The sequence below is a fragment of the Gallus gallus genome, chromosome 3 (genome assembly GCF_016699485.2).
Source record: "Gallus gallus isolate bGalGal1 chromosome 3, bGalGal1.mat.broiler.GRCg7b, whole genome shotgun sequence".
NCBI classification, from domain to species: Eukaryota; Metazoa; Chordata; class Aves; order Galliformes; family Phasianidae; genus Gallus; species Gallus gallus.
In genome coordinates this window covers 72,286,202-72,306,692 of record NC_052534.1, presented here as the reverse complement: position 1 = coordinate 72,306,692, position 20,491 = coordinate 72,286,202, and the positions used below count along the sequence as shown (strand labels likewise).

Here is a 20,491-nt window from a genome sequence, read left to right as displayed (position 1 = left end):
AGATTTTTTAGGCAAATATTGAACTGACTATTGAACTATTTGGGTGTCTTGTTAATTTCCTAGCAACTGCCAGGAATACCATATAATCATAGAATCGTTTGAGTTGGAACGAACCTTTAAAGATCATCTAGTCCAGCTCCCCTGCAATGCACAGGGACACCTGTGGCTAGATCGGGTTGCTCAGAGTCCTGTCCAATCTGACCTTGAATGTCTCCAAGGATGGAGCATTTACTGCCTCTCTGGGCAACTTAGTGCCTCACCACCCCTATTGTAAAAATATTTTTTCTTACATACAGCCTAAATCTGTCCTCTTTTAGTTTGATACCATTTCCCCATCCATCCCGTCAGAACAGACCATGCTGAAGAGTCTGTCCCCTTCTTTCTTACAGCCCTTCCTTAGATACTGGAAGGCCGTTATTGGATCTCTCTGGAGACTTCTCAGGGCTGAACATCCCCAACTTTCTCAGCCTGAATATCAAGACTTAACTTGAAAAAATGTTGAATTGGAGATGATGAGGAAGGAAAATGTATTATGTTTTTCACTGTTCCACGTATGCTTACAAAAAAGTCACTCAAGCTGTGCTTCTTTTGGGGGACGTCATCATTAAGTGAATACTCATTTTTACTGTGCCCCAGTAGGTAGGAAGGAGGGTGAACTGCTGAAATTTGGGGTGTTTTTATTGAGAAGTTTTAACATTTTATTGAGCTATAGTCCTTGTAGTGCTATCTTTTGATCCAGAGAGTGACAGAAATTAAGAGAAAATGCTTAGTAGCCTCAAGGGCCCAGTTAGGCTGACGTGCCTGACTGAGCACATGATTTTATCTCAACTGAGTGGCTGTTACTCCTTCTGCAGATTGGAGGAAGGACTTGAAACCTACAGGGAATTCTTGAGAATGTACTGTGTGTTGACTTCAAGAAAATCCATTTTAACAAAGTTGTCAGCCTCTAGAATTCATAACTATTGTGTGTTACTACTTGTTTCTTTTACTGCTGTGGAACAGTCAACAGCACTTGCAGAAAAGTACGTCACAACGTCTCCATGGCAAGCAGGAGCTGTAGTTTTGTCTGTATGATGAACTGGAGAATGGGAGCAGGATTAATATTCTTTTCACAGTAGTTTCTTGTTTGTTATCTGAGAAACAGCCAATGGTCTAATTCTACCTTCACACATCTCTTAGGGAGTCTCCCTGAAGTTAGTGCAGTGGCTTTCAAAGTAAAGCTGCTAGTCAGTGTAAGATTATGAAAGACACCATTAGGGACAAATCAAATAGGCAAAGAACTGTATTATTTGGACTTTGTCTCATGAGTAACACTCCAAAAGGTGTTTGTGGTGTTTCAATATTGATTAGCCGATCAAGAGTGGCTGCTATGAGGGAAGGAAAATTTCTTTTCCAAATACACATCATAAAGTTTTCTCTCCTCTACACCTTCCAGTTGTGTCTTTGGGAAAAATTAATGTAGTCAAAAAGTATGTTTTGGTGTATGACAAACCTCTTGGGCACTACAAAGGACTGTGAGATTGTACTGTGATAGGTGTAAGGTTTTCATAGCTGCTTATTATTCAAATAAGTAAGCAAGTGGCAGTAGATGTTTCTGGCCTACTCTAAAAACTGTGGGTTTTTTTGTTCTTGTTGTTATTGGAATGTTACTTTCCTCACCCGTCTTCTACCCTGTTAAAGTAATACTCCTTTCTGAGTTTGCAGAAGGGATTCAAGTGCTACCCTTGAGGTATGTTCTTAGAGAAGACTGGAAGAAAGGCCACTTTCAGACTACAATCCATCTTGCCAATACAATTTCACAGGCACCTAATCCATGTGATATATATCTTTCTGCACTAGAAGAATTGAAAAAAAGTCACTTTTGAATTGCGTCTCCTAAAAGTATTAATCTTTAAGGCTGAGGCTGTGTATGCTTTGAATTTTGATGTGCCTATCCTTTTTCTCTTTCTAGCTGGAATGCTTGCAGCTTTCTCTACAGGATTATAAGCTTTGATGTTCAGAAGAGCAAAACTGAAAGATGCCATCTGAGAGGTGCCTGAGGTATAGTACTTAATAGCACATAGTAAGTCATTCCCATTTAGTGTGATGTTTACTAAACCATCAGTTAGCAGTGAAATGTAAAATTAATATTTCTGTTGCTCATTATTCACATTATAATCTGCAAGAGGTTGCTTTCTTGCTGCTACTTATGTCTAGGAAAGGGAAACATGCTAGAGTTTGATTAGGCCTCACAATCTCTTCATCTATTGTCTTGTTTATGGTCTTGTTTATACTTGGAATTTTTGATTGTGAAAGCAACTACTGTTTTACATGTATGTACCTGAAATAGTACCTGGTGGTCATTTTTGATGTTTGTAGTGTTCCAGTATTCAGGACACATGTTGATCTTTCAGTTCTTTCAGATGATTTCAAGCATTCTTTCCAAATTCATCTTTCAGCCTTCCAGAATTTCTCATTTTGCCTTTCTCCTTCTTCCACAGTCTTAGTCATCCGTATTTGCTTGCTAGTCCAGACTTTCTCATTTATTTGTATTGCCCACTGTCTCATCAGAGACTTTGATGTTTATGATTTAATTAGTTTCTGAGAGCACTGTCAGGGAAAAAAACATTTCATAAGAATATATTTATCCAGTTGTTTTTCTGTGGAACTTTGCTCTATTCTAATATGCTGGTAGTTTCACCCACTGTTCTATTTTGGACAGTAGTTAGTGCTCATGGGCTGATCTGGAATCTCAGTGGCCTGCCTGATATTACTAGGGTATTGTAACATTCCTCTTCTGAACAGAAATAGAGATAAACCATGTCTAAGAATAATTAGGTTATAATGCTTGCACAGTTAATCTTCCAATGTTATTATATTCTCAGTTCTCCTAGGAAGAAAAAAAGGTTTTTACAGTTAACACAGAAGAGGGAAATCAGGTTGAGGAGACCATATTCTGCAGTTCCTCAGGAATCAGTAGCAAAACTGATAGTTAATCTTTCATTACAGATTCTTTAATGTTGCTGAAGACTGCAGAAAGAAGACAGTTTTATTAGTTTACTCTTCATTTTTTCAATGCAAGAGTTCAGCTGGTAGCATGCCACCATAAAGCAATAGTTTGATGCAGTTATTTTACTGTAGAAATTACAGAAGAGAAATAATTGTTAGAAATTATTTCTTTTTTTTTTTTTTTTAACAAGTGACATTTCTTGCTAATTGTCCACTAGAATTTAAGTAGGGTTACTCAAACAGAATAATTAAGGACAAAGTTTCATCTGAATGAATTATTCTGAAATGTAGAGTTCCGTGTGTGAAACCTAAATTGTCAGGGTACGAAATTCATATACAGGTTGTTCTCTGGTATGTATAATGTGTAACTCCACTTCAGCTACCCTTTGTAATACCTTAGCTTTTGTTTTTTTATAAAACTAGATGAGAGCAAACAGTGTACAAGGCAGGGCTACAGTAGTTTGTAAAAGCTCAAGGTGCAGGAATGGCATGTGTGGTAGCATAGTAAGTGTTGGTGGGAAAGGAGAATTTAGCAGTCACATAGCTGCTGCCATAGCTTGTGTATGTAGTGAACTGCGTGATTTTAGTGGAGATATGATAGCTTATTTATCCTCTAATTAAATACTCAGTTATTCGGGATTGGCTCTCTGTAAACTCATTTCCTATAAGGACCCAGCTTCTCAGGCAACATAAATTGGTATAGTCTCTCAGATTCAGATGAACTGCGTTGTTTTGTCCCAAAGAAGCTCTGCAGATTTTTTTCATTTGTCTCTGTATTAATTTAGGACTGTATTTGCATATAAAAATACATCTGCATTTATACTGTTTCTTCCTTTTGTGATAGAAAAGGAAGCTGAAACCAGACAGTCTTAGGTTGGATGACACAGAAGTCTTGCATTCATACAATCTGATATTCAGAGGTGGTGGAAGGCTTCAGTATTAAAACAAACAAAAGAACAACAACAACAACAAACGCTGCTTTATAGATGTAAATGATCCAAAATTATCTGAAAACTTTGAGTAATCCAACATCAGACTTAAACAGGCCACTCGCGATCAAGAGTCTTCATTCTTTTGAGTAGGGCTGGTTACATACAGGCACACTCCAGAAATCATCTATTTGGATTTGTTATCACTTCATTCACACAGGGCTTTATTCCTCTCATTTAACTCTAAAATGGTTTTGAGTTAGTTCTGAGTGCAGCTGACATTGAGCGCAGCAAATCAGAATGGCTGAGATTTTTATTTGAGTATGTAATCAGGTTTTATAATACTGCTAAACTGTGATTTTCTTGAAACAGATGTGCCGTGTAAAGATTTTACCTGATAGGATTCATAACTTTATTTCCAAAAAAATATCAAACATTCTTAGAAAACACTGTTATATACTGCTTATAGAATTGTTTTTGTGTACATATTGTTTTCCTATGTTTACTTACAAAATATTTCCCCCTTTCAGCGTTCAAGAAATGTTGACAGGTCAGAGGCTTTGTCAGTCGAGTTCCCATAATGATGCTGTTCTGGCAGCTCTGAACCAACAAAGAAGTGATGGCATACTTTGTGATATCACCCTTATTGCTGAAGAGCAGAAATTTCACGCACATAAGGCAGTCTTGGCAGCCTGTAGTGACTACTTTCGAGTAAGTCTAAAGATTCTTGCTTTTCCTTTATTGTAGTAATATTAAAAATTACCCTGAGTGTTGGAGGGAGAATGGTTATCCATATCATACTGAACAAAATAAAATCAAATCTTTATAAAATTCATGATTATTTGCATGAGGTAAAGTATTACAACTTCATTACATATGCACATACACATGATAGGAAAGAAAAACAAATAGAAACTTTCAAACTTTAACTATAAATATGGAACTCAGCCAAACAGTTTTGGTTATTAAAGAACAAAAGGCTTTGTTAAAAAATTAAGCAGTTAGATTTATGCTTTGTAAGAATATGGCAAAAAATGACAACATACTATATTCCTTAATATACTATTATAGAAAAGAACAAGGGTTGATTAAGTGTTGTGAATTTAAACTGGGATTCTAAATGTTTTTGTAGCTGGGGAGATGTTGCCTAACTTGTACTATCCAGGTCTTAATTTTCTAAGAATCAGGAGAATTATGCCAATTTTTATTCAGAGTCAGTGAAGAGAGACTGGCATCTCCAGAGGTTGGTAAAGGAGGATAGAAGATCTATATAGAATTAGTTGAGTCACCATCTGGAAGTGCCAAATTTATATTCACTGATCATAAAGACTAGATTCAACTGCTTCAATTTTAGCTGTTAAAATTACATAAAGATGAGTTCTACCTTCAGTGTTTCCTGGATTTTCTTGGAGGAATGTTGGAAGAACCTTGCAGATTTTCTAACGATACTGAAGTCATTTCTATGAAAAATTGACATTTCACTAATTTTTGAGAGATTTTTTTCAGGTAAGTACTGGACTGTAGGGGATAGGATTCTGAGAACATTAGATGTTGGAGTTGCCTTGAATAAAATTCAGATGACAACAGTATACATCAATGTGACACAACAAGCTTGCATTCTGTAGCTTCAGAATTCTGTAGCTCATACTTTTGATTAATATACTAGCCTACCTTCAGCTCTGTCTGGAGGGGCTGCCATCCAATTCTTATTATTTTATAGATCACCCCAGGAGTGTGCTCAGGTCTCCAAAAGGCTCTGTAAACACAAGTATTTGTTTTTGTTTTCTTTTTCACTGCTTTCATAAAATAATCTGTCCAAGTTGCTGAATATTAGCTCCATAGAGATCCTGGTTATGGTTTTCTACACATTCTGTGTCTATTTTGATTTAAATTAAACAACTGCTGAGATTGTCCTTTCTTATTCTGAGAATAAGAAGTCAGATAAGCAGCATTTTTTTTTCCTAAATTGTGACTTATTTACTTGTTTTACTACAATGAAAATTTGTTAACACTTGAAGGATGGCTGGGTGTCCTGTTAGAAACTGATGAGGGAGTAAGAACTATTGTATGTAGAAGAGTGGTGAATGTCAGAGATTGTCTTACTATGATTTGTTTCTTTGGCTCAGATAAATTCTTCATTTGTTTTTTTTTAAGACAAAACAGGGACCTGACCTTCAACAAATAATGGATTTGACCGTCTTTTGGATAGTAGCCTGCCATCCTGTCTTCTAGTTGGTATAATTGATCTTGTAGTTTCGGCTATGCTGGAATATCAGAATTGAAAATAGAATAGTTCAGTTGAAAAGGACTTGCAACATCTGAGTCCAGCTGACTATCCTAAATATTGCAGTGAGACAAGAAGTTTAGTTAGTGAGTATATGTGCATTTTGATAGCTCTAGCAATATAAGTAATATCCAAATAAAAGATTTTTCTTTTCCTTTTTTCCCCTCTGGGAGCAAAACGAAATGTTGCTGCATGACTTCATTTGTAGGCATTTTCAGTGCTGGCAGGTGATTATGTAAGCTTAAGCTTTTCTCATAGAAAATACATTGGGTTTTTTTTGGTCAAAACAACTCTTTTTCCTTCCTTATTTTTCACTTGGGGATGTTTATAGTTACAGGACTTGATTTTTTGTCTCAGAAAAATGTACATTTCTTATGTTATCTGAATGAACAATTATATCAATTAACTAGAATAGACTCAGAAATCTAATAACTCTATTAATATTTCTAATCTATTATAAAATGTCAGTAGCATCCTGTGTTGGTTTTTTCTTTCCCACAGTAAGCATTTTCAATTCTTAAGAGAATCCTTTGAAATTAACCAAATGAATACTAATTTTGTTTACTGTCTTTATTGTCTTGGTATTTATAGCTGTCACAGTTGATTGTTAAACAGTTTGTTTTCAGAGAGTTTTTCTGTGCTGTCTTTCATCTCTCTAAACAGAATATATATTCCTATGTACATAGCAGTGTTGATTGCTCTTATTTTTATAAACAAATTCTGACTGTATGGAGAAAATTATTTCTGAGGTCTTGTTATGTGAGTCAGGAAAAGGCTCTCCCTGACTTGGGGATAGATTTAAGGACCTGCAGTACTGACATGCTATTGTAAATTGGAAGTGATGCTGATATAGAAATCCTTTTCCCAAGTAATCTTTAAAAATGTTAGCTCTTCACATTGGATCGAATAAATTTTTTGGTTCTGGTAGCATCTGTTCAAAAATTGCAATTCTGCCACTGGTGGATGGTAGGCAACATGGTGTCTTGTTCTCTGACTCATCCTCTTGATTTTTTATTTATTTATTTATTTTTATTTTTGGAATTCCCAATACAGTAAGAGTGGCAGAATCAACTCCATTGTTAGTGAGGTAGGCCGTAAGAGACTGTAACTCGCTGTCTCTAATTAAATTAGTACTATAACAGCATCTGGTGATTGGTAACTGTGCAGTTGATGAGCTTCCTCTATTTAAAAGAAGGACAGAAGTCTTCTCCTTTGCTTCTCTGTGCTCTCTCTGTTCAATTTTACTGTGCTTCTACGGCAAGCATCCTGAAGCTGGGCTCCACTGCCTCTTCTGTGTTGCTGTACTCATTCATTACTTATTATTAAGCCAACTTATTGGAGCAGGGCTGTGGTATGGAAGCGTTTCATACCTATTTTATTCTGCATCCCTATATTCTGGTACAGAAACCTTCTACCTTAGAATGTTTGTGGATGCAATAGACAGTTCCTATTTTTTTTTTTTCAGTCTCCATTACTATCTTCCTACACAACCTCAGGAGAAATTAAAGCTATTATTCTGTGGGTGTAGCAAAGCTGAAAACACCTTGTGCTCAAACCACCTGAGAGAATTATTTGGGCAGTGTGTCACTCCTAGCTTCAGTGAATAAGAGTGACATACCACAAGAAGTATACCAAAGAAGGAGACAAGACTGCTGAAGAGCTAAAAACACGATCTACATCTTATACTTAAAAAGTGTACATGGGGTGGAAATTTCTTGCATCCCTCTTCATCTGTACTAGAAGTCCATCACACTGCACACGATTTTGCCTTTTGTGTTGCACATTACTCTTGTTAGAAGTTTTAGAGGAAATTATCTTTCTTTAAAAAATAAAAAATAATAAAAATCAATTGCTTCATTGTTATTAGTACCTTTTTTTTTGCACCATATTAACTTCATTTTAGTAGCCTGAAATATACAGTGTCAGCTAGTTGAATTCATGTCACTGTAGGCCTTCATTTAGTAAAAGGCTGGTCTCACTCTTTTCCAGATTGTCTCTGTATCTGTTAGATATGCAAGACTGAGATGCTCCACTGGAATCATCACTCCCTTGTGAAAATTGGCCAGTTCTTCTCATGTGGATTGTTTTTTGTTTTTTTTTTTTCCCTCTCCAACTTCAGTTGTTCATTTATCCAGGCAAAGACCTCTCTTTTTTTTCCTATTTTGCCTATCTTCATTTTTAAAGGCCTTTGAATAATTCTGTCAGAAGGTTTTCTGGAAATCTGTGTTGTGGAACACTAAAGGTTGAAGCTCATCCTCTGTATCAGTGTTACTTTCATATGTATAAAAACAATTTAACATGTTTGTGATCACATGAAACTCAATCTCATAAACTATTTACAACCTCAGATGTATGGGACATTTTCAGCTATGGTTGAAATAAAACCTTGGTCTTCCGAGGCTAATAGTGTATCACCTATGAAAGCAGGTAACAAATGTACGTAAAGATCATTTGAAGTCAGTATTGCTTGATATTAGGACACATCTATGTTTTTAGAAGCTCTCAAACATGGCATTTAAGTATCTACCTTTCCAGAGTTTGATTTCTACTCAAAAAGGGTAATTATCAAGCCTATAAAATTAATGGGGATAATTAAATTGACATAATTGTGGTCTGTTATTTTTGGTGTGGGATTTTTTTTTGTCAGAAATGAAGGAAAAATCCAAGGATAAATGAGAACAGACAAATGTAGACTTCTAAAAATAAAATGAAAGGATGATTTTTATGGAGGTATTTGTTCCAGAGGAGATAGCTGATGGAGGGCAAAGCTCAGCTGAGGATGAAAGCTGCTGTCACAAATGACTCTAATGTTAACAGAAGCTTGATTAGTCAAGACATTCTTCTTTTATTTAGCAAATAATTAACGTTTAATTACTGTTGTAGGTTTTCTCATTAAATGGTGTGGAAAGTCAAAGAAAAAAGGTCTTCAATGAGCTGGTTTTATTTTTCAGACTTTGTATCAAATAGTCAGTGGGAGCTTCTTTAGCAAATTTATGCTACAGTTATAATAGGTTTATAATCATAATGGAAAAACAAGTTTCTTTTTGAAAAGATGCGAACAATATCTAGTTCAACCCTTTATAAAACGGGCCAGATATGGAAGGTATGTAAGTACAAATATTAATAAAATGAACCATCTCAGATTACAACACTAGGCTTCTTACATAACAAATATACTTTTGCAGTTAGTCTTCAGAGTAGAAGATAGAAGATAATTACTGCAGTTTACTATTGCTTGGCACATTTGGATTTCACATCGTATAATGACTACCTTCTTAAAAAGATAAAAGTAATAACTAAAGTTACGTTACTCCAGTTCTTTTACATGCAGTTTTCCTGTACAGCTATTAAGTTATGGCTGACAAAGGTTGAGGTGGGAAATGTCTTGATGTATGAAGTACACTTTTAATTGTAGCCCCCCTTCAAGGTGTCCTACATGAAACACATGGTGGTAGTTAGTGCTAGCTCAAGAACTGACTTTTATTTCAGTTTTATTTTGGGCTTGATTTTGATATCGCTTGCTAAAATCATCCAAGGAACAATAGGCTTACGCGTTTGCTGGGAAGCATTAAACCAATTTAAACCAAAATTTGCAAATATGACTCATACTTTCCTATGCTTAACTGGAGATGCTGGATAAATCTGTTTTCACTTATGCTGCTCCTTTTGTGTTCCAACAGCAGGCCTGTTTAAGAACAACTAATGTTAGGATGGGCTATGCATTACTGCACATTTCAGCAGTGCATTGCATGGCATGGTCCTCCTTGCAATTCAGTTTTCCTTCTTTTACCACAGTGAAAATAATTTTGGCATTCAGGATCAACTGTAGTGACTCATTTCTTATGAAAAGTTAAGGTTTCTGTAGCTGTGGTAGTTTACTTAATTTTCTTCTGTTCTGAAGTGAGATTACACATGAAAATTGAAGAATTATTTTGTTTCTACAGCATAACTTTAGCTACTTTTCAATATAAGTCTTATTAGTGGTGATACATCAGTTCACTAGAAATAGTGTGCTACAGTCTACCCTTCTCCTTGTGTATCAAATCATGTTTGTGCATCTAAACAGAAGTTAGAGAAAAAAACAGTACACTGACTATTAAAAGTAGAACCATCACAATATATATTCTATTCAATACAGATTCAGCCAAAAATGTAAGTTGTTAGCAACAAAATGCTTCTGTTTTTGGTTATTTTGACTGGGAGTAAAGACTCTGTGTCTTGTTACAACTAAGAAACTTGCTTTGTTCTTGCTGAGCAGCACCCAACAAATATGCACAAATCACATCCTTAGTTCCTATAAACAGAAACGTATGGTAGCTATCTACTTCCATTTTCATTACTTGTTTCTATAGACTCTAAGAAATTAATATCTGTGTATTAATAGAGAAATCCCAGAGGTGTGTTACATATATGGTTGATTTGGTATGCTTTTAGGTGCAGTGCATCACTCTCTGACTGATATGCTGAAAGAAACACCAGAGGCTCAGTGGTATTTACTTTGCCAACAGTAACATATGAGCCTTCAGTATTGCATATGAAATTGTATTTTTGCTGCTTAGTTGTTTTTATGTTGTTGTGGGTTTTTTTTGTTTTGGTTTGGTTTTTTGTACTTCTGTTAATTTCTTTAACTGTATATTCCCATAAACTGGGATTTATTGCTGGCATTTTCATTTTACAGAATTCATTTTAGTTGTGTGGCAAATGCTTAAAAAAATATTTAGATAGATTTCATTGAGCAGATGTATTAGTGCAGGCTCAGTTTTCAGTGATTGACGTTATGTGACATTTTCTCTGAGAATTTCTATAGAACTTGTTCAGAAGAATCATGTAATGAGCCTCTTAATCATATTTCATGCAGTTGGTGTTGATGGATCTGTTTTTCAGTGCACAGGAGACTCCAGAGGCCATGACTTATGCTTGATTTAGGACAGACAAGCTTAAAATTACATGAAAATGAAGCAAGATATAACATGCTAGTTATGAGAAGAACAAGCTGTGTTTTTACATGCAGTAAGGAAACGTTCACCCATTAAATTGATTATTTGGTTAAGTGTATGTTACATATGTACAACGTGGCTAATATTTGATGTACATTGTCATTTGTGAAAGTAGTATCTCAATTCTTGTCAATCGTGTGATTTTTTTTTATTGTGATAAGTAAAAGCAGCAAAGAAGAAACAACATTGCTTACATAATGAAGGATTAGTACTTGGAAGTTAAGAAAAACGAAAGCTTAATAAAGGAGTAGATACTACAAAGGGGATTAAATAGATTATGATATATTTATTTTATTTACTGTTACAAGAACAATGAGGGGCTATTTTTAGTACAAACTGCAAAGGAGAAAATTTTGGCCTGAAAGAGTTTATAGGCCAAAGGGATAGTCTTGGCACTGGATATTTGTAATTTTGAGCAACCTGTACACAGATAGGCTTAGGTACTAAATAAGGAAGAATTTAAGACTGTGAGCTGTTCCACTGATGCTAGTTAAGATTTCACAGGCTTAAAATTATGCATGCAATGAAAAATATTGAGATATCAAATCATAATTGAGCTCCCTGAGCAGTGTAAGAAACTGATCCAAGACTTCTTAAGTGTTTGTTTACTTTTCTAATAGCTCTTATGATGCATCAGAGAAGGACAATCAATTCTCTGAAATGAAAAAGATGTGCAACAGATGAACATAAAAGTAAATGAATATGCTATGGGAAATGAATCTGAATAAAACACTGCACTTAATGAAGATGCCTGTCTATTTTAAGATAATTTTCAGAAGAGCTCAAGCAATATCATTGTGGAGTTGTGGAGATAGTAATTTGAGATGGTAATTCTTCCCTTCTGAAACACTAAAGCACTCCTCAATAGTGTTGCTTACCTTAAAAATTCAGTGCAAAAAGCTAAGGAAAATTTGGCAATAACGCTGATCATTGTTATTCACCAGTTAATTTGCTTGAAAGACTGAATAGATGTTCACTCATTTTCAAAATTGTTGTGTTTTTTTTCAGCACTAGCATGTCCATGTTTTTTGTGGGTTTTTTTTTTTTTTTTTGTTTTGTTTTCTTCAGACATGTTTCTGAATTGGGTGGGGAAAGTTAGTTAAACTAGATAATAAGACTACCAAACAAGCTGCTTGTTGCACTTTGCTTTTAGCTAGAGAGTTTAGCCTCAGTGACAAAAGAAGCTGGGTAGGATGGCATATTTAAGTTTTAATTTAAGGTAAGACTGATAAGGTTTCTCCTGCTATAACTTTTGACCTTTGACCAGGGTGCTTACAATATAGCTGATAATTTTTCAGGAAAAATAGAAGAGTAAAGTAGAGTAAGCTCATGTGAACTGAGGCTAGCTCTCTGTTAGTTCACCTTGACATCCTGAGTGTTCATCTTTTTGAGTGTGTTGCAATGAAAGGAACTACAAGAACGCTACTTTGCTCTGTGCCAACTTTCCATTCTCCCTATCTGGTTGTGATTGTGAGGAAGTGCAGGAAATGATCATGACTTTTATTATCAGGAATGTGTCAGACTCTTGGACTGCCACATGAGAAAAACAGCTGAAGGTAAAGACATGCTCTGGTACATGAATTGCAAAGTTTAGAGTCAAGGATGAAAAGTGACAAAGTAAGCTGAATGGGGGATATTTGCATTGTGTTGAGCAAAGCAAGCTTGGCCTTGCTGAAACCCTATGAACATCATGGGAATGCAGCTTTTAATTCAGATGATTCTGATGTATTCCAAGACTTAATAACTGTGTTTCTTGAGTTGACTGATAGCACTGTGGTTAAGCAGGAGTTGTGTAGTTCAGAATTATGTTAGTGGGTGTGAAATTTATGTATTTTTTTGATGTAGTAGATATGGAACTAGTGCTGCTGATAGTTAGCAAAACAATGTTTGAGAGCACCAAGGCAGAAAATTTGGAAATGTTGTTTTTTGGGGTTACTGTGGACTGATTCAGTTTGCTCTCTAGTTTTTGAAAACTTAGGTTTATTTTGAAAGTTGCTTTTAGAAATAAATTAAAGAAAAATAGATAATGAAGACTGTCACTTTGCATTTTTGCTGAGGGAGTTTGAGGTATTGGAACAGTATGCTCTATTCCTAGAGGCCCCAAAATATTTCTTGAAGGCAAAAATTAAAATGTTCAATTGCTCATCTTCCATTTGGAAGATTTCACAAAAGTTAGTTGAGAATGATGTAGCTGAAATAAGTGATGAGCAAAAGAAAATCAAGATAGGCAAATGGAAGGATGGACTCAGCCTTTCGTAACTGGGGATCTGCAACTATTTTAAAGACCCACATACCCCTAAGGCTTTTGAACAACCAGGGACCTCTTGGAGAGCATCCAGTGGAGAACCACAAAGATGATGAAGGGCCTGGAGCATCTCCCCTATGAGGAAAGGCTGAGCAAACTGGGTCTGTTCAGCCTTGAGAAAAGAAGACTGAGAGGGGATCTTATTAACGTTTATAAAAATCCTAAGTGTGGGAGTCAAAGGGACATGGCCACCCTCTTTTTCAGTGGTCTGTGGGGACAGGACAAGGGGAAACAGCCATAGACTGGAGCATAAGAAGTTCCACGCCAATATGTGAAGGAACTTCACGATGAGGGTGTTGGAGTACTGGAACAGGCTGCCCAGGGAGGCTGTGGATTCATCTTCTTTGGAGATATTCAAGACCCGCCTGGATGCCTACCTGTGCAGCCTGCTGTAGGGGGCCTGCTTTGCAGGGGGACTGGACTCGATCTCTAGAGATCCCTTCCAACCCCTATCGTTCTGCGATTCTGTGAATTTTACTAGCCTACATAGACAGAAGCATTAACATTTCTGCACAAAACCTACTGGGACCAAGTTTAAGCTCTCTAGCAATGACAGATGGTTGAACAGTTTAATTTATTTGTTCACGGTTTACTGTCTAAAGACTGAGAATGGTATATTTTGTTAAATGTGTGGGGTGTGACAGAGATAAAGGTTGCATTTCAGGAAGAGTATTTGACTGGAGAATTGGAGTGACGAGGAAGGAAGGAGCAATAATAACGACCCTGCAAGAGTGTGTGATGGAAGAGTGCAGGGCAAAGGCAGGTTTGGGAAGAAAGAGGTTTCTATTGGTGATCCAGAGACTGAGTAGGGTTGCTTCAGTCCAGGGAGGTGCTGAAGTCTGATGACCTTCAAAGAGAGATGATGAAAGGAACAGCTGCTTTCCTCAGTTTTACACGTAGGGAAGTCTAGTATAACCTTGCTAGTCCTCAGCGTAGGTTTTATGGAGGATTGATACAGTCTGAGAAGCTGGGACAATACTAAGTAAGGGGCAGTTGTAGGTTTAGGTGACTGCACCTCTGTCCTTACTCTTCTTTTAATAACTTGATTTTAATACTGTTCACTTTTTAGACTGACGTGGTATTTGGAGGGGATTACTTTAAAAAAGAGACACTGTGTTAACTATTGTAACTGTCTCTTTTTCTTACACAAGTAATTGTATATGGCTTATTATCCTTCCTATATTTATATATAGTGATACTTTTCATAGTTGTAAGTATTAGTTCTAGTGATGTTTGTACTTTTTTTTCCACCTGAGTCCAGTTCTTTGTCACTTTTATTAAACAATACCTTGTTGTATGACTGTACCCATTGATGTTACCTAAATTTCTTAGGGATTATATACTCATGGACCAAAGTTATTTGTTTCAATTTTTTTCAGGTTTTTTTTTTTTTTTTTTTTTTTTTTTTTTTTAATTGATAAAAGGACTCTCTTTCACGATTGATTGCTAGGTGGCAGTATTGGAAGCATGGTGTACACCTCACTCTAACTCACAAGTCTGATGCTGTTTAGAATTCTTATCCAAGGAAAATCAAAGGTTAGTGAAGAGGGAAAAACGAATCCTGTTCTTCCTGGAACTTTACTGGGGTTATTTTAATTGTTAATATTTCTTTTCTTTTCCTAGGCAATGTTCAGTCTCTGCATGGTTGAAAGTGAAGCTGATGAGGTGAATTTGCATGGTGTCACAAGCCTAGGTTTAAAACAGGCCCTGGACTTTGCATATACTGGACAGGTACTGTACAGATCTTTAGACTGAGAGAAATTAAAGCAATCTGCAATAAAAGCAGAAGACCACCCTTAGAGAAGTACTGTTCTTGTGCATTGCCCAGTGCAAGGTCTTTTGGCTTAATAGATCTTACTTTGGATATATTGTTTATGTGAGTAGTTTGTTTGTTTGTTGTTGTTCTTCCCCCCGTCCCCGCCCCCCACACTCATAGAGGGATTTTCCAATAAAAACATGTTTATGTGTATTGTATCCAGGCAATGAACCATATATGGCTTATATGCCCTTTTTATGGTGGTCTGATTGTTCATAAAAATTTAATGTGAGTTGATCCATGTACTAAATGAGAGAGAAAAAATACTGTAGGCATTTTTCTAGTAATAAATATTTATGAACCTTTGCTATGCTTGACTAACTATATAGTTGAGGGGAAATACAATCTTTTACTTTCTGGGAAGATATAATCCAATTATATTTCTAAATGCATATAGGTACTGTGCATCTTTTTTGTTGCAATTTTTATGAGAGTAGATTGTATATCATATTACGTTACTAGTGTATAAGTGTAAACGAAACTTTGGAGAATTGGAGAATGTGAAGTGATGATCCTAATTCTACTTCTACTTGACTCCTCTTCCACCCGCCAAAAATAACCCCCAAAGCAAACAAACATTTGAAACAAACCAACCAAACAACAACAGCAAAAACCCACAATAAAAGCACCCAACACATTTATATGTCCTGCCATATCTATTCTTTGCATTCCTGGTCAGTGTTTCTCCATGATCTCATCTCAGTTCAGTTCAGTGAACTAAGAACTTCTTACACCATTGGAGATACGTTATTTTTGCTTTGTATTTAAACATTCTAGAAAACCAAACTATTTCTGGAATTATTGCAAAAACAATTTAATTTACTAATTATTTTTTAAAAGAAAAGCTTAAATCCATTTCTGGGTTGTACTGTGGTTTGAGTATGTAGTCATGAATTTTTCAAAGGGAATTAAATAGAAGTAACAACTTTATAATTTATTACCACAATACAGATAATGGTTTGCCATTAGCCTTAGAGACTAACTCTTGAAATTTCTGTGTTTTGTGTTATGGAAAACAAAGCTTTGAATAAGTTTTTTCTTTGTGTTGAAAAAAAAAAAAAGAAAGAGAAGAAAAAGGAAAAAAAAAAGAGAGATACCATGCTATGTTACTGAATTGGCTGAAGTTATCAGTGTATGCCTTGTTATACGTATGGTTTTTGTTATTTCAGTTGAAAGCTGCGACAGATAAGTTTGTTTCCTGTGTTGTAGAGAACCTGTATCATCCTTAAAGTTATTTGAGATATAGGTTTTTTATAGTGAAAGTAGAACTCTTGTTGCTAAATAAAGTATCCAAAAGGTCAAAACCAATTTTGAAAACGTGCTGTAATGTACTTGTAGCTGATCTTTTCTAGCTGCTGTGAGCAGAAATACAGCCCTGTAACTTTCATCAAAAATCAAAGTCTAGTAAACCTATGTAAAATACATGACTGATTGGATGAGTTTGTTTTTTGTAAGACAATAGTCTACCCCACATTACTTCTGGGACAGTATCCTCAGCTCCCTAGTACTAATATGCTTTCTATCTTTGAGCCTATAGAGATTTCTGAGTCTTTCATTTTTAGATATAATCTACTTTCAATAAATTAGTTGGCATCTTGAGTTAACTATAGATTTATCTGTATATACAGTAGCTCATATTCATAAGTGTTTATAGGGCAAAGTTTTCCACTCTTATCAGCTCTAGTAGATATACTAAATGCTACTTTGAAGCACAGAGAAATTACAAGAATTCTTAAGGAGTTCTCTTAGGAAGTTATTTTTGAAATACAACACAGTGATAATGCAGATCTGTGAAAATGCAATGTTGAATTTTCCCTTACGTCCTTGAAATTCTCTTTTTGCACTTGGTTTATAAATATTGAGTATCACTTATGTACTGACTCAGACTGACAGAATCTTGGTGAACATTTATGTTTCAAAGTACTGAGTGGGAGTAATCCACAAAGGTTATTAATAAATAGCTGGATTATTGCATGCTTACACCAAAGGTGTGAAACCAGACATTTTCAGTTTGAGCTTGTGAACTGTTTCTGTTTGTTTTCAAAACAAATACAGTATTTCTTAGTAACTGTGAGAAACACGCTCAATATCAACAATTTCTAATCAGGCAAAGATCTCTGTGAAGAGCAGTTTATTTATTGCAATAATGGGTGCACACCCCCTACTGACAAGGGAGAAATTGCACAACTAGTCAATGAAATCAATCCTGTTAAATACCCTGGGTCCAATGCAGGTAAAGCCTCTCCTGGCACTCACTGGCAGAGCATCTCAGGCTCACAATCTTCCGATGCTGTTGCTACATTACACTTCCATAGCTATGTTTACACTTCCATAGCTACGGTTACACTTCCATATGATGTCTGTTACTAACCCATCGTTTTTGGGTATGTTCTGATAGGAGGACAATATTTTCACTTGTTCTGTCTCTCCTTTACCCTAGCACCTATGCCAATTCTACCTAGGTCAGAATGCCCCAGCCTCAACTTTACTCTCTTTAGGAGTTTTCTTTGTAAAAGGTTCCTTATCCTATGCTATACACAGGAAATGGTGGAAATTTCCACTGCAAAAACACAGTCTATCTCTCACATATCCCAAAATTCATTCATGGCAATTACAATCTGATATTGCTCTGATAATCTACATATCAAGATATGATCAGACTTGCCTGTCAAAAAAAAAAAAAAAAAAGGGGGCTTTGCAACTGACAACAGTATAGTGACAGTAATAACTTATCCATGTTTCCACAGATAAATATTTAATTACAGCTTTTCTCTACTTATTTTTTTAAATATTTTGCAAAATTTACATTCAATTTGAATGTAACTTTAACGTAACTTTCTGTGTAAAATAGTGTATTGGAGACATCTGCTGGAAGTATTCAATATTGCATGATGGTAATATTTGATGCCTACAGTTGTTTAAAGTGATATAAATTAACAAATCTAATTTTTAGCATGCTGTCACAATCAGAGATGCAACTCTAAGATCCTTATGTTATTATTTTTAAATTTGAAATGCTACCATGGACTTATATTGCCAGTGTTATCATCCTGTCTGTTGAAGCAGACACTGCCTTATTGTAATAACTGCTCTGAATCTTTTGCTTTTAAAAGAAAATTGATTTTTCAGTAGAAGGAAAGATTGTTAAGTTAAATAATTTAAGAATTCCAGTGGAATTAATCCATTATTATGTCCCTTATCATATAACAACAAAAAAATAAATGTTGGTATAGAAATGAAGAAAAAGTTACAAGAGGATTAGCAGCATAATTTGGTTTTGTTTCCTCAATAGTAAAGTTAAGATGAAATACAGAACATGATTTCAGCAGCATGCTCTTTGCATGTAGACTGTCAGTAATCCTCTAATAATGAAATCTTGGGCAAAAGTGACCTTTCCTCTTACTCAGATGCTCAGCAGCAAAAAATACAGTAGATTTATTTGGTGGGATATTTTCCCTTTGACAGGCTGTTTCCCAAATGCTAGATGTGAATGAAAAAGATGAAGGTAAAAAGTGCAGCTAATGGTTTCTTATTCCCATAATGAATTTAATGATGACGTTTCATGTTTTCTGCATCAAGAGAGTTAGGAACCTCAAACCTATCTGCATTGTTTTCTCTTGCAAATCTACAGTGCCTGAATCCAATACCTACAGTGATTAGATTTCAGGTTCTGTCAGGACTTCAGGCATTATTTTTCTTTTGGATTTATGCGTCAGCATCATAGCTGTCTTTTCTAATAAGAGGTCCCAGTCATTTCTTTTGTGCCTTTGCTGTCATGGCCATAACATCATCATGAAGGAATGGGACTCACATCCCTTTTTTACTTAGCAGTTGAATGCCCAATCTTCAAGAAGGAAGCTTTTGTGACAGACGGTAACAGTATAACATGCTTAATTCCTCCAGTCTTTTCAGGTGAGGCTGAAAATGAAGAAATATTGAAGTTTGAAGAAAAGTATGCCTGGTGGACTGGGCATTTTACCACGTACTGCACGTACAGTACAGTACGTACAGCACAGTGAAAGGATTATTTCCCTGCTCTAGTTGGCCATGTACTTTCTTCATAAAAAGGTACTAGGATCATTCCCTTTTTTACTTCAAGGTGGTAGCAATCTCAGTGATTAGATTGCTCACCCTTTGTTCTCGCAGGGCATTCTGCAAGTATCAGATGTACGTTGGAAAGGGAGGTGGATGAAATACAAACAAGACAGTAAGTAATGTTTTAGATATTAATATTAGGAAATGGCTCTTGGAACAGGGCTTGGAGTTCACAATTCCTTCTGTCTCAACCGCTGGGTAATGAGTAAGAGTCTAGGTTATAGAGTCACAAGCACTGTTGTCTGCTCTTTTTGTCTTTTTGTTGTTGTTTTTGAGTTTTTCTTCTTTGTAACCATAATCTCATTTGGAGAAAAGGAATCCAATTAAACCATGAATAAGCTGGTTTAGTTGGATGACAAGTCTCTCATCATTACTAGAAAAGACAGTTCTGGTCAGAAGAAAACCTTTGGGCAACTGAAAAGTTACAGTGCTGAAGGCAGAATCTTAGAAAGTGTTAGTCTAGTGGGACTGAGTTAAGTGGCTTAAACTGAAATTTCGAGGCTCCTCATTTTAGATGAGGCTCTGGTTTCCTCCTCAAATTTAGATCCTGCAAACTGCTTCATTTTTGTTGATGTTTTATTTAAATGATACCGTCATTTGAATCATCTGATGGGCACTCTGCTGTTGTCTCAAGAAAGAAGAATCGTGCAAGAACACTGGCTTTAATTTGCAGTAGATGACTGTGATCCAAATTCAACAAAAATACAAATGCACAGTTGGAGTCCTATATGTACTGGAAAACTTTGCAGACCTCAATCTCTCTTTCTAATTAAAATCTATTATATGTCTTTAATCCATGGTAATAAATAATATCTTGCATTTAGGTAGAATTTTGTTTGAGGACATCAAAGCACATAACAAAATCAAGTAATCACTGACTTTAATGTCTTTCTTCAAAAATAATTTCATCCTTTCATGCAAATAACTTTCCAAAGGCCTCATGGGAAAGCAGCATCTTAATGAGTCATACTATATAGTTCTCCTCCTGGCCAATTCCTATTTACTGTCAGCTCTCTGTTTTCTTTTTCTAAGCCATAGTATTTTGTTTCTGTATTAATAAGAAGTTACAAAATTATT

General features: G+C 35.6%; 1 protein-coding gene across 9 annotated transcripts in view; it reads left to right on the top strand.

Annotated features, from left to right (window-relative positions):
- Positions 1 to 20,491, top strand: part of KLHL32 (kelch like family member 32) — a 114,155-nt gene that overhangs the window by 22,690 nt on the left and 70,974 nt on the right. For 6 of the 9 annotated variants that reach the window (XR_005858574.2, XR_005858573.2, XM_040697929.2 and 3 more), the window contains exons 2-4: positions 1,952 to 2,040; positions 4,448 to 4,628; positions 15,127 to 15,234. Coding sequence is in view for 6 of the 9 variants with exons in the window: in XM_040697929.2 (XP_040553863.1) it covers positions 2,018 to 2,040; positions 4,448 to 4,628; positions 15,127 to 15,234 (312 nt within the window). In the remaining 3 variants the exon portion in view is untranslated. Of the gene's footprint in view, positions 1 to 1,951; positions 2,041 to 4,447; positions 4,629 to 14,953; positions 15,040 to 15,126; positions 15,235 to 17,683; positions 17,704 to 20,491 lie in introns of those variants that run through there. The other 3 variants (XM_040697928.1, XM_046939258.1, XM_040697933.1) reach the window with 3 other exon arrangements.